Source organism: Peromyscus eremicus, chromosome 19, assembly GCF_949786415.1.
Source record: "Peromyscus eremicus chromosome 19, PerEre_H2_v1, whole genome shotgun sequence".
NCBI lineage: Eukaryota > Metazoa > Chordata > Mammalia > Rodentia > Cricetidae > Peromyscus > Peromyscus eremicus.
The window spans coordinates 40,982,060-40,995,127 of NC_081435.1; the positions used below are offsets into that span (position 1 = coordinate 40,982,060).

The 13,068-nt window shown below is 41.3% G+C and overlaps 2 protein-coding genes across 3 annotated transcripts in view; both read left to right on the forward strand.

The window, feature by feature from the left end:
* Sncaip (synuclein alpha interacting protein) overlaps positions 1 to 13,068 on the forward strand; it is a 140,415-nt gene that overhangs the window by 55,887 nt on the left and 71,460 nt on the right. The window lies entirely within an intron of this gene.
* LOC131895508 (uncharacterized) lies at positions 1,704 to 2,675 on the forward strand. The gene has a single exon (XM_059245967.1). It carries the CDS (start codon positions 1,704 to 1,706, stop codon positions 2,673 to 2,675), a length of 972 nt encoding a protein of 323 aa, XP_059101950.1.

Here is a 13,068-nt window from a genome sequence, read left to right on the forward strand (position 1 = left end):
CATCAATTAAGGAAAATGGAGTTAATAGGAAGTGTCAACTCCCAGTCTCCTTCCCATTCTCATGGATTGTGGGGCCCAGACTTCCTACCTGCCTATACTGTCATAAACTTCTTATCATGTACACATAAGGAGTTTCACACACCCTTGAGGAAAAGACTGGGAGATGCCAAATACTGGCTTTATCACTAGGTGGATGAGGTATCAGCTAATTCCCTACCTCTGTGATCTGTAATTTCTGTTTGACCAAAGTTATACTAAAAAAGTTGAAAGGAGCTTTTCCTTGAAAAAACTAGATTTGTGATCTCTTCTAGTTTTGTATCATTGTATTAGATTATATTCATTATATTATATTTATATACATATGAATATATATACATATGTATGTATATATCATGTATATATCCTAGCTAACTGTAAGCTCTCATCAAGAAGCCACTGAACACAGAGTTTAGAAGAAATGAAGTCAGGTGCTCAAGCCTGTACCAGCCAGTTGCAATGTACCACTTGATCACGCAGTAGCACATGTTTTGACAGTACGGGGTGGGATGATTGATGACAGGACCCACAAACAATTTCAGTACAGGGAAAGTACAGCTGTACACCCAGCACGACAGCTTGGCTCAAGGAGGGATCCCATCACATCTGTCTCAGTTTGTGCAATCACTCTATCATGCACTCACAATGACAAAACCACCTAACAGCATTTCTCAGAACATATCTCCTCCAGTAAATGATACATGACTGTAGTCAGTCCCCAGAATGGATCATTGTGACCTAGTTGAGAAACAAGAATTCACCCAACATGTGCATTAATGGCAGGTAGATATGTATGTGTGTGTCATGTTCTTGCCCTTGCTTAATGCTCTCCTACCACCTCTAGGAGTGAAATCATTCCACACCTTGTGCTCTAGGAGAGAGAGTTGTACTAATCACTGTCCCATTGTTAACAAATTGGGAGGCTTGGTTGTGGGCATAAATCCCATGTTTATTTGCCTCCCTTCTTCTCCCTCGATCGCTTCTCCCTGCTTTATTTCCATCTCCGCTTTCTTCCCCAACATTTCCTCCCATCTTCTCTTGTATCCCCGGAGCTCATCACAACAGGTGACGTTCTGAAAAGATGCACAAATGGTAGAGAAGTTAAAACACGACATGTTCTTGTGTAATTTCTCTCCCCCCCCCCCCATGGTCTTACTCCCATTCTTAATTTGTCACTTTGTTATTTTGAAACCTGCCTTGTTCATTCTTTAGACTTTTTGCCATGCATGAAGTGTGACGAGTTCAACCTCTGGCTACCTTTCCTTCACTGTCAACAATTTAGTCTCCTCTTTACGGTTGGTGGACACTGATCATACCTAGGAAGGAATGACGTATTTAGGTATGGCAACACTATAAATACATTTCTGAGAATTTTTAATTACACGGTACTGCCTGCGTCTTTCTCGTCACTGTTAAAAGTCCCTGGAGAGGATAAAACAGACCCCTCTTGGGAAGCAGGTCTGTTTTCAACAGCTGGTCGCTGAAGCAAGCAGAATTCTGCCACAGACTACGCTGAAACAGTGACAGCGTACAAAGGAAGGATTTTGTCAACCTAGCAGGGGCAGGAAACGCTCAGCTGGTATCAGTAAAGACCTCGTACACAGTTCTGAAAGCCTGATGAACGAAGTTGCAGAGAAGATATTTGGAGTCACGGTTCAGCATCTGCCATGAAGCCCTCTGCAGACGCGCTTGAGATCATCTCCTGTGCCGTTCTCATCCTCGTGAGCTTCGTCGGAAACGCGTGTTTATTTTATTCCACAAGCAAGTGCATCACGGGGGGCCTGCAGACATCCTTTCTTCTCATTATCAGCCTTGTGTTTGTCCACCTTATTAAAAACCTGGTGGTGAACATCCTCAAGATCGTTTACTCTTCTGGTATCTTGCTGGATTCAGTTGGCTGCAAAGTTCTGCACTTCACTGCGGCCCTGACAACTTCCCTGGCCATCTGGTTCATGTTACACTTTGCGCTCCTCTACCTCCGGAAGCTTTACCAAATTGTCTACCCCTTGAGCGGGGCTGCAAGCCTGAGCCAACAGAAGTACTCCTTGAAGGGGGTTTCTGCACTTTGGGTGGCTGGTGTGGCGGTATACATCCCAGTGCTGGTATATACTAGAAAACCAGAACACCAGAATCCTGGAAATGATACAGGCTCTTTGTCTACTAACAGAATTTACGTGGATTGCTTGACTGGCTTTGGAAACGAGCAGGTAGAGCTTTACTACGGGAAAATATTTTTAGTTTTGATTGATATTCTTCCTTTAGCTATCTTAGTCTTTGTCTGTTTCTGGATGGCTTTCCTTCTTTTAGAGAAGAAAAAGATGACATATGGTGACATCTGGATTGGAGACGATGATTCAGAAACCGAGGTCCTTCGAGGGGCCAAATTCAGTATCTTGTTAATGTTGCTGATCACTCCGCTCTGGATTTCTCACTTTATCTTGGTCTATTTCTTGAAGGACTTGGCAGTGTACGCCTTTATTCCAGCTGTTCTCACAGCCCTCTCCTCCGGCTTCTCCGCTCTGAGTCCTTTCCTGCTTATGTTGGTTAATTACAAAGTGAAGTTGGTGTCCTTCTGTGGTGTCAAACAGGAAAAGTCCACACCACAGCCTGCAGATGTCATTCTCTCCCCATATGCTTAATGACATATGAGTGAAGGGACTGAAGCGAAGCTCTGAAGGGGTCCCATCACTGGAGGGCATGGCTGCAGTTTTCAAAGCCCTCAGCAGCAGCTTCTGCAAAGATGGCTGGAAAACTGACTGCTCTAGAAATTCATTTCTGAGAGCATCTTTACAAGTAGAAATAAGAACACTAAGTTGTTTATAAACTGAAGAAAAACAGCCATCATGACATTTATTATTCAGGACAGTGGTTCTCAACCTTCTTAATGCTGTAACCCTTTAATACAGTTCCTCATGTTGTGGTGACCCCCAACCATAAAATTATTTTCTTGCTACTTCATAACTATAATTTTTGCTACTGTCATGAATCATAATGTAAATATCTTATATGCAGGATATCTGATATGTGACCCTCATGGGGGTCTTGACCCACAGGTTGAGAACTGCCGATTTAGGCTGCCACTGTTTTTTAATGTAGAGTTTCTAAAGACAGTCAATGATCATCATTCTGTAATGGAACTCAGCATGGGCATCATGTTAAGTATTTACTCTGTGCAATGTGTTGTATTTAAAAAAGCAATGTTGTTGAAACCAAGGTCAACACTTCCTAGGCAAATTCCTCAAGATGCTCGTGAGAAAGCTGTGTTTTATACTGTCTTTTCCCTGAAAGGCCTCCCAAATGTTGGAAGTGCGTTAGGTAGGTGAGTGATGCTCAGTGTTTGCCATTTCAACCATAGTATCTCATGTAAGCTGGGAGCAGATTTTATTCATTGCCCTGCCCTAGGTCTTTAGTAAAATACAACTAGATAAAAAGTGTTGAATTAAAGTATTAATATCTGCTTAGTCATAATCTCTGAGTGCATATGATATACAGATATTTGGTTGCTCTTTGCATATAACTCATTCTCCTTGCTTAGTCATATAAAAATATACAGGTACTTTTTTTTTCTTCAGAAAAGTAAGGACATCGAGTTTATAGATAATTCGTTTCTTTCTACTTTTAGTTATTAAGTGGGTGTCTTCACAAATGACAAGACATTATTAAAATCCTCATAATTATTTGCTTCCTAGATTTGGATTCAATTTAAAAAGCACATTATAATTCTAACTAAAATTACATGACCAGGTTTTTATTTATTTTTTTGTGGTTAGTCACTTGTAGCTGCTTAAACTCTTAGGTCACAGTAAATAATTATTTTAAATATCTATGCATAAATTTGTGTACAAAGCAGTATATTTAAATCTAATTCTTAATAATTCCTTTTTTCACTTGCAGTAGCAATCTATCTAGGGATTATTCTGCTGGTCTAGTGAATGGATCTCTTGAAACTGAGATTCTTGCTCTGAAAAGACTGTCAAATTATAAATCTGGGTATCATTTACAGAAGAGACTTACAATATCTTAGTTGCTAGGAAGTTTTGCAGAGAAAGTAAGTTTCAAGGAAACCAAAGCCACAATTCTGTAATGTCTGTGCACCATTGTGTGTCCCTTGTTTGACATAGAGATTTAAAAAAAAAAAAATACTTGGGACCTTCTGAGACTTCCGGGTGGTCTTCATGGGAAATGCTTAGTTGAGTCCACTGAGGCAGTTTAATCAGAGGGCACCAGGCATGGATCCTGTATAATGAAGTTAACATCTGGAGAGATGGAGGATGTGGGGAAGAGGTCGCCATCTTTTAATTAAAAACAGATGTAGCCAAAGCTAGGAATAACCATTGATCTTAAGTAGTGGTTCTCAAAGGCGGTTCTGGGACCAGAAGAAACAGTATGACCTGGGAACTTGTTAGGAATGCAGATTCTGGGACCTCACCTCAGACTTGTTGAATCGGAAAGTCTGGGTTGAATACAGCAACGTTTTAATGAACCTTCTGGGTGATTTTCATGCATGGAGCAGCTTGAGAACAATTAGCCTAGGGTTGCTCCAAAGTTTAATCCTCACAAATGATCAGAATAAAGCCAAGATAACTGACTCAAGATGTTGTCTTCAATGCTCCTTGTGTGTGTTGCTGCCCCGTCTGCTTCCTTCTAGAACAGCAATCAGGCCTGCCATCTGTGTCCCATACGTTGTCAACAAAAAATGCCAAGCAAATAAATCCACTGGAGAAATTGTCATTTTCGCAAAATTAGGGATAAAGCACGAACCTTCAGGTGTGCAAACAATTGGAAACTTGGATTTGGATCGTTTCCTGTTATATCTAAAGATCCAGTTTCCAGATCATTCCACAGTTGTGTCCAGAAACCAGTGCAAAACATGGCTGGCTTAGTCCCAGCTCAACTTCCCAGTGCTAGCAATGCCTCTTTTTTTTTCTTCCCAAATATTTTCATCTAGATGTGGCCTCATTAGATCGTAGTTCTGTCCTTGTGGAATTGATAAGTTTCACCTATGATGGAGAATCTTGTGCTTACTGAATAAGCCATAGTTCTCTCTTACAAATTATTTTCATCTTAACACTCTCATTCACTCCTTCTTTTCTCTCCTGAAAAGTTATATACTCCCATCAAGTTCTTGCTGGAATCTAAACAGCGTGGGTGAGGGTAAGGGAGAGTTAGCAGACACTGTCAAGGTAACACGTTTTGGTGGGTAAAAGTGGGTCAGGACTGTTGGATTTGGTATTTGGTATTTCCCGACTTCATCTCTGACTACAGGGCATCTTTTACTGAGGCCAACACAGGATTCTAATCTCTTCTTTCATGGCTCCCACCATACTTCTAGCGGATCAGTTTCTTGCCAGGCTTGCTTTGGTCATATAAAGCACCCTATTCAATTCTAGCCCATTCAGCAAGTCATTAAACACCAAGTCCTTTCTGAACCTGGCACCTCAGAAACTCCCTCTAAGACATGCTCTGGAAGTCAAATGTTCCTAACCTACCAGTCATTAAATTATTGAAAGAGAGAAGAAGGTTGTGTTCGTTTGTTTTTCTTATCTGAGTAGATATTCCCTTACTTCTGCTACATAGAGAAGAGTTGCTCAGCTATGAGCTAACTTACCTTCCTTATTCTGTCTTGATTCATCCCAATGTATGTGGTATCTTTCATAAGAAATGACACCAGGAACTGAGCACAACATGCTTTCCTTTTGCTGTGAGTCTATATATATAATATATATATATATATATACTATATATATATTATATATATATATATTATTTTTACCTTCTCTGGTACAGCTGCTGTGAATGTGGATTCTTTTCATCTTTCAAAAGGGATTTTAAATGTAACAGACATCTTGAATTACATATACAGACACAATACAGATCTGATAGAATGTACATATGTGTATCTCCTCTAAGGTTAAAACTAAGGTCTTTCCCATCACTAATGCTGTAGTGTAAGTTAGCTGATTCTTAGTATTTGGTTTCAGAAATCACAAATTAATCCCCAAATCAATAGAAACAATTTTAAACTGATAAATCAGGAGTTAAAACTGTAAAAAAAAAAAAAAAGACAAAGATTTATCACAGAAATCCTAATCTCTAACAAGAATTCTACTACTACAATACTGTCTTAATTGCCTTTCAATAAGATGTAATATAGAATAGTCATGCATCGGAAAAACAATGGATCTTAGTTATGTGATAAAATAACAATTCATTGATAATGGGAAACAATTATTTCCAGGTCACTTCATTAGCAAATGCACCAGTGTCTCCAATGTGAACTTTTATAACACTTAATGTTAGACCTAAGTTTGAATTTTGTTCTATAGGTTAAGCAATTCATGTCATTGATAAAACACATATTTTTGTGAGCCGTGAATTTTCTAATTTCACCCACTGTAAAAAGAATGAGTATCATAAACCTTACTTTCTTTCTTAAAAATGAAGTAAACTGTTAAAGCAGCAAACTGATGATAGAATATGCTATCTTACACACTGGTGTAAGGTGTGTTCATCAGAGATTCCTGTATTTCTCTGTGACAGTGATGATCGTGTCTGGCTTTCCACTTAGGCTCTATAGGAAAGATGAGTAACTTGCTTGGTTTTACATTCCTGAACACTCAGAGCAATACAATCCAGGGATGGAACTATGTTATGGCATTCTGACTGGGATGGCTCAAAGCATACCCATGTTTCAGGGCAACCCAGGGCAGTTAAGAACCTGGCAGAATGTGATTTGTGTCAGCTGCCCTTCTCTCTTCTTCATGATGTGTAACCTTGGCCACGATGTTCCTGAGTTTTGCCATCTATAAAATTGGTAGTGCATAAGTGCAAATTATAATTTACGATGTCTCCTTTCCTCACACAACTATCGAAAATAAAGTCACACTAAACATATTGAAGGTGATTTGGAAGCAGAAAGTGTTTGAAGCAGATGTGGGGTTGCTTTACTATTGCAGTTTTGGCAAGAACTTAACAGGGGGGTGTACTTGGCTTAAAAACCATATTTTTGGCTGTGTGTCTATGAGACATTACAAGGCCTTTCCAAATCTTTGCTTCTTTATTTCCATAATGGAAATTATGAAGATGTTTGTAGAGTCTCTATAAGACAAAGTGAATAGAGAATATATGTAAAAACACTTCACCCTATAGGATCAGGAGACGGCTTCTCAGGTAAGAAAGCTTATTTCACAAGTGTGACCCTGAGGACCCACGTAAAATGGTGAGTGTTATGGTGCAAGCCTTTAAACCCAGTGCTATGGAGAGTGGAGACAGAAGGCTCCCTGGGTTTTGCTGCTTGCCAGCCTAGCTACCATCTCAGTGAGAGACCATGGCCCAGGGGAGGGAAGTGGCTAGTGATTGAGCAGGACACCTAATGTCTTCCTCTAGCCTCTGTATACATGCACAAGCACACAGCTTGTACCCTTAAGGTGTGTGTGTGTGTGTGTGTGTGTGTGTGTGTGTGTGTGTGTGTGTGTGTGTATGCACGCACACACACGTAACAGACACATGCCACACTCACATGCATTCCCACAAACACACACATGACCTAACCCAGTCAGGGATCCCAGTAGGACAGTTTTCTTCCCATGTTTTTCTGAGTAGGGCACAGTATGCTTTCCCCCACAGCACCCTTACTCTCTCTTACATAGATGTCTTTTGTTTGCTATCAAAATACTCAACTGTAGTTTCCCAAACATGCCAGAAAATTGATATTCTAGAAATACACTAGATCTGGAAATATCCCATGGCCACTCCTGTCTATCACCCAGAGCTGGTCTTTACCCTTCAGATCTCTTTCTAAAAGAAAAAAAAAAAAACGACAGTGATCAGTGGGAAATTCGCCCGCTCTTGGAAACGCTCTTTCCGAGTTTTCATTTGCAAGCCTTTGCCCGTACCTATACCCTATGATTCCAGGGCACTTCATCCTCTCCAGGACTCGCCCTCTTATCCCTGCCTAACTCTCATTCCTACCAGACAGACTTTCCCATCTCCAGGGTCTAGACTCCAGTCTGTGTGTAGGTATTTGTCATAGCAAGTACCACGGTAGACTGCAATGGCTTGTTCGCTTGCTTGCTTCCTCTTGTACTGTGTGTTCCACACTGATGTAGAGCACGTAGTCTTATCCAGCATGTAGATTCAGACTGTTCCATAAGTAAAGGACTGGAGAGTCCACAGGCTTGTTTTATCCCTCTGTTCCTCATCTGTGCTTCTTGGCACTCCTTGCCCTGTCTCTTCCTAGTAGAAATTTCTTGCCTCTATCATTTATCTGCTTCAAGAGTAGGCATTTAGCAACTGCCATGCTTCTGGCCACTGTTGAATCAAAGAGGGAAAAAAGAAACTGAATCCAACATTTGGAATCCGTTGCTTCCTTGCCAGCCAAGCCACGGAGCCAACTGGGGACATTTCCACCCAAGCCTTCCAGGTCTTCGTTTGCAATATTTTTTCAGCTCTTATATTGAACAAAAGTAAACACAGGGTCTATAGGCAGGCTTACAATTTGAAAATGTATCTGAGTATAAATTTGGCGGGGGTGTGCGGAGTGCGGGGAGTGGTGATCTTTTCCCGAGTGTTAGTGGATTACAGGCTGAAGAAGTAAGTCTCCGTGCAAATCAACTGAAGTCACCTCACTGCCGAGCACACTCTGCTCATGGATGTTGACAGGCCCAGCTTATTTTTAATTACCCGGCCTCATAATATACGTGAGGAAAAGTGGGAATAGAGACTTTGACAGGAGAGAAGAAATGTGTGTAATTCCACCCTTCAGAATGACTCCATGCTAACTCCTTCTAAATGGAGTGAGGCAATACATTTTCAAAAGAATTTTGGTGGGGCAATTTATGTGATGTGTGAGTGTAGTCACAAATCAATGTGCCTTTTATGAGCCAAGCACACCAGAATGTGTATGTTACCACGAGTGCAGTTTCTCAAAGAGATCCTGTTGGCCACTCCAAGTTTTTTCCACTGATGCTGCCATTACCCGCCAGATTTTTGCAAGTCTTCATCTGGAATGACGTTTTCAGAGTCTGCCTGCAAGTCACACACATACACAAATGAAAATCCCTCCCCAAATCATAAAACAAGGAGAGGGCACTGTTTCTAATGACTTGCCTACTTCTTACTATGGCATTTGGCTCTTTGCCACTTTGAGTTCTTTCCCAGCTTATGGGAGGAGTGGAGCCATCCCTGGGGTGACCTCCTGAGAAAGTGACAAAGCACGGACAGACCCTTTAGCACCCGAGTTTTCTTCTTCTCAGCTAATGGTACTCTCTGAGAGGCAGCCGAGTCCGGCAGACCTCCACACAGCCGGCTTTTCATTTCGCTCTGTACTTCGAAAGCCAAGCCTCAGTTTCGAGACTGAGTAAAGTGTCTTCTAGTTCCTTGAACTCACCCAAAGGAGATGGGTGTCCAAGATGTCCCCAGAGCTTTTGGAGAGCAAGCAAGCCTCGGCTACCTGGCCGTATCTTCCATATGTGAATATTTCTCTTCTTCTATCAATTTTTGTACCCAACTGGGAACGCTAAGCCATTCAAAATGATTTCCTTTCTTCCCTCCCTGTCCAGCTTACATCTTCTCTCCTAAACTTCAGAAAGATTTCTTTTCCAGTGTGCAACAGACCTGCCTATGCAAGTGACAATACTGTGAGACAAATTAAAAGCTCAATGAAGTCTGAACTGGGATTATTTTGGTCTGTTGGCAATACTCCACTAAAGAAGGCCGATCTTCAGAGATGTATGCTGTGGACAAAAGGAGGGCTTCAATGCAAACAGAAGAAGCCCCCCCAGAAAAGTTGGTCAGGTGACAGTAGCTTGTAGGGTTGGGGATGATGATGCCTGTCACTACACAGACTTTTAAGTGATGGAGCCCTGAGATCTTAAGGCAGTGGTTCTCAACGTTCCTAATACTGCAACCCTTTAATACAGTTCCTCATGTTGTGATGACCCCCCCATACAACCATAAAATTATTTTTGTTGCTACTTCATAACTGTAATTTTGCTACCATTATAAATTGTAATGTACATATTTTTGGAGATAGAGTTTTGTCAAAGGGGTCATAACCACAGGTTGAGAACAGCTGGGACCTTAGGGGTCTAACTGTGATTCATAGTAACTGAAATCTCATGTAAAGCATTAAAGCTGAACTGCTATTTCTGAATACCTGAAACATATTTTTCACTTAGGGAGAAGCCCAGTCTTGTTAGACTGAGTAGGGGGCAGTCCAATTGCAGCTAAGCTGCTGCTAAGGGCCAGAGGGAGGAAGGCTTTGGTCTCTTTCCGGGCTAGTACTTGGCATGGCTTCCTGCCTTGCCTTTACTCACACCATGTAAACCCACACCAGTCATAAGAAATTGAGACCCTTCCATCCTCCCGTTGTAAAGGGGAGGAAACATAATCCGGACCTCGTAACATTTTATTGTGTTTGTAAAGGTTTTTCTTTCCTTAATATTGGAGACTGTGAAACAAAAATTGTGACATGCCAGTAGTTTATTACTTATTATTTAGTTTGTTATATTAAAGAAAAAATTCTGTTGCTGTTGTGGTATGACTTTCAAATGATCTGAATACAACAAGTTCAGTCTTAGAATACAAGTGAAGTCAACAGTCTTGGCAGGAGACACCCTCCACAAAGGGTAGGAGGGTAGTGGTGGTGCTCACAGTTAAAAGCCACATTCCTTTCTGCAGTGTGTCTTCTAGCGTCCAAACTTAAACGCATTGCAGGCCAGGCCTGAGCAGAGCAGCTTGGGAGGGATCAGCTGAGCTTGGGTGATAACTTAGTAGGTACTATGAGACTTTGAGCATCTGCCACTGGGCTGCAAACAGCCATGGTTATTGGGTGGACCCATGTAGCCAAGGGAAGACTTTAGATATTTTTTAAAGCAAAGCCCAAAATAAAAAATGTCATGAGAAATCACCCAAGGTCTGCAAATTGGGAACTTATGTGTTGCTGGGTTTTGTTTGTCGTCCCCCCCCCACCGCCTTTTTTTTTTTTTTGACACTACTAGAATCAAACAAATCCTACCTTTGTGGGATAGACTTGGCCTTGGCTCATGAGTCTTCAGTATGTACTCCATGTTGCTGGACTTTCTGTTAGAGAATGTATTTGTCATCAATTGGGAAAGAGAATTCTGGGTGGATGGGAGGGGCTGAAGAGTAAGAAAGCAAAATCAACCAGAGTCCAGCTAACTTTCTTATCTTGTGTCATCGATTGAAGCAGCTGCTCAGACAGACCTCACCACCACCCCCATTCCCATGTCTCCAAAGGTGATGTTGATGCCCAGTGGAAAGAGACACCAGCAAGGGAAAGACCCAATAATGACCACAGAGACAACTGAAAAGGAACAGCTGGAAATGTGACCAGGACTGATAGACTGTGGGGATTTCCACACATTCAAAGTGACAACATAAATACACTCTCAGTGACCCCTCAAGAGAGAGAAAAGCATTGAAACCACACAAAAAGAACTGGGGTTACAGATAGAACAACCCTTCTTAAAGGAAATGGTTCTGTAGGAAGCAAAGGAATGTTCCAGATACCGGGTCTTTTTGTCTTCTGGGCTGCAGAGTCAAAAAAAAAAAAATCTCATCCAGAGGGGGAGCTGGCAGGCTGACCAACCCAGCTACCACCCAGGCCCAGAACCAGGGCTATGAGTTGGCCCACTCCAACATCTACGACATCTACAATTTGCCCGAGCACATGAAGGGCAGGCCAGGTCCTGCAGATCCAAAGCTGCAGGATTTCCATGACACAAAGCAACAGCAGGATATCCAAGAGGCATCCCAGTGAGAGTCCAGCAGAAGCCAGAGGCCTTGAACCAGACTAAAGACTCATTGCATGAACACTCACATATAAAGATGTATGAGCTGAGGGGTACACTGTATGATTGACTCACTGTGTCACACTGCAGCTTCCACAATGAGATGTTTTTACCTTTTCTTTTTCTTTTCAATTTTATTTTATTTTGATTCTTTTGAAGGGGGCGTTGCAGGGGCAGAAGGCAGAGGCAAAGGGATGGGGAGATGAATGGGATCAGGAGGCATGATGTGAAACCCACAAAGAATTAATAAAAAGTTAAAGAGAAAAAAAAAATCTCATCCCTATGCTCCAAGGGCAAATACAAAGATCTTATATCTGCTTTGATGTGACGATTCATATTATCTTCTAGTTCCATTCTGCTAGCATGGCTACATTTACATAAACATTGCCCTTTCTACGGTCGGAACACCAAAAATGGATTCAGTGACTACTTGTTAATTGGGTTGCCTAAGGCATATTCATCTGCAATTTGTATTTAGTCTTGTATTTCTGTGCATTTAAAGATCTGCTTAGTTCCCAGCTCGAGTGTATGACTTTCTTCATTGTTTCTTCATATTTCTGTGTTCCTTGTGATCCTGCTACATTACGGACATTACGGTCCTATCCGGAACTGTCTCTTCATATTATAAAATAGTATAATTATGATAAACATAAAAACAATCCTACTCACACCTAACTTTATTCTTCTTCCCTTGCCACAGGCCTGTATCATTTTATGTCACTTTAATTACAACAGATACAGTCCATCCAAAAAAGGAATTAGGGTACTACTTGCTGCTGGTTGTACCTGGCCGTGACACATAGTGTCAATGTTGTGTTTTTCACTGAAGCTGTGGAAATGGCCTGTGGATCTATAGTTCATCATAGGGGTGCAGACTGAGGGGAAATAATAAAAGCTAGAAGAAAGACTATTCGCTGATGAGCTGAAACCCAGTCTGGGCGGTCTCTGAACCTATGAACGTGTGGAAGGAAAAGTCACTATGAGTGATTGGCGAGTACAAGGATGAGTGTTTTCCTCTGAAAAGCTCTGTGAGGATTACAGGGAAGGTGATATGCTTCCACATCTAAGCAGTTGCTTTCAGAGTTCTTTTTAGATTTTTTTTATCAATAATAAAATGTCTGGTTTTAAGTTTTATTTTTACAAATACAGTGTTTCTTTTTCTTTAAAACGGTGATTTCAGAAGAACTGTATCCATATGTCATAAATAGATCATTTCATT

Coding starts and splice junctions, on each gene's coding strand:
- LOC131895508 (XM_059245967.1), top strand. CDS start 1,704: ATGAAGCCCTCTGCAGACGCGCTTGAGATCATCTCCTGTGCCGTTCTC.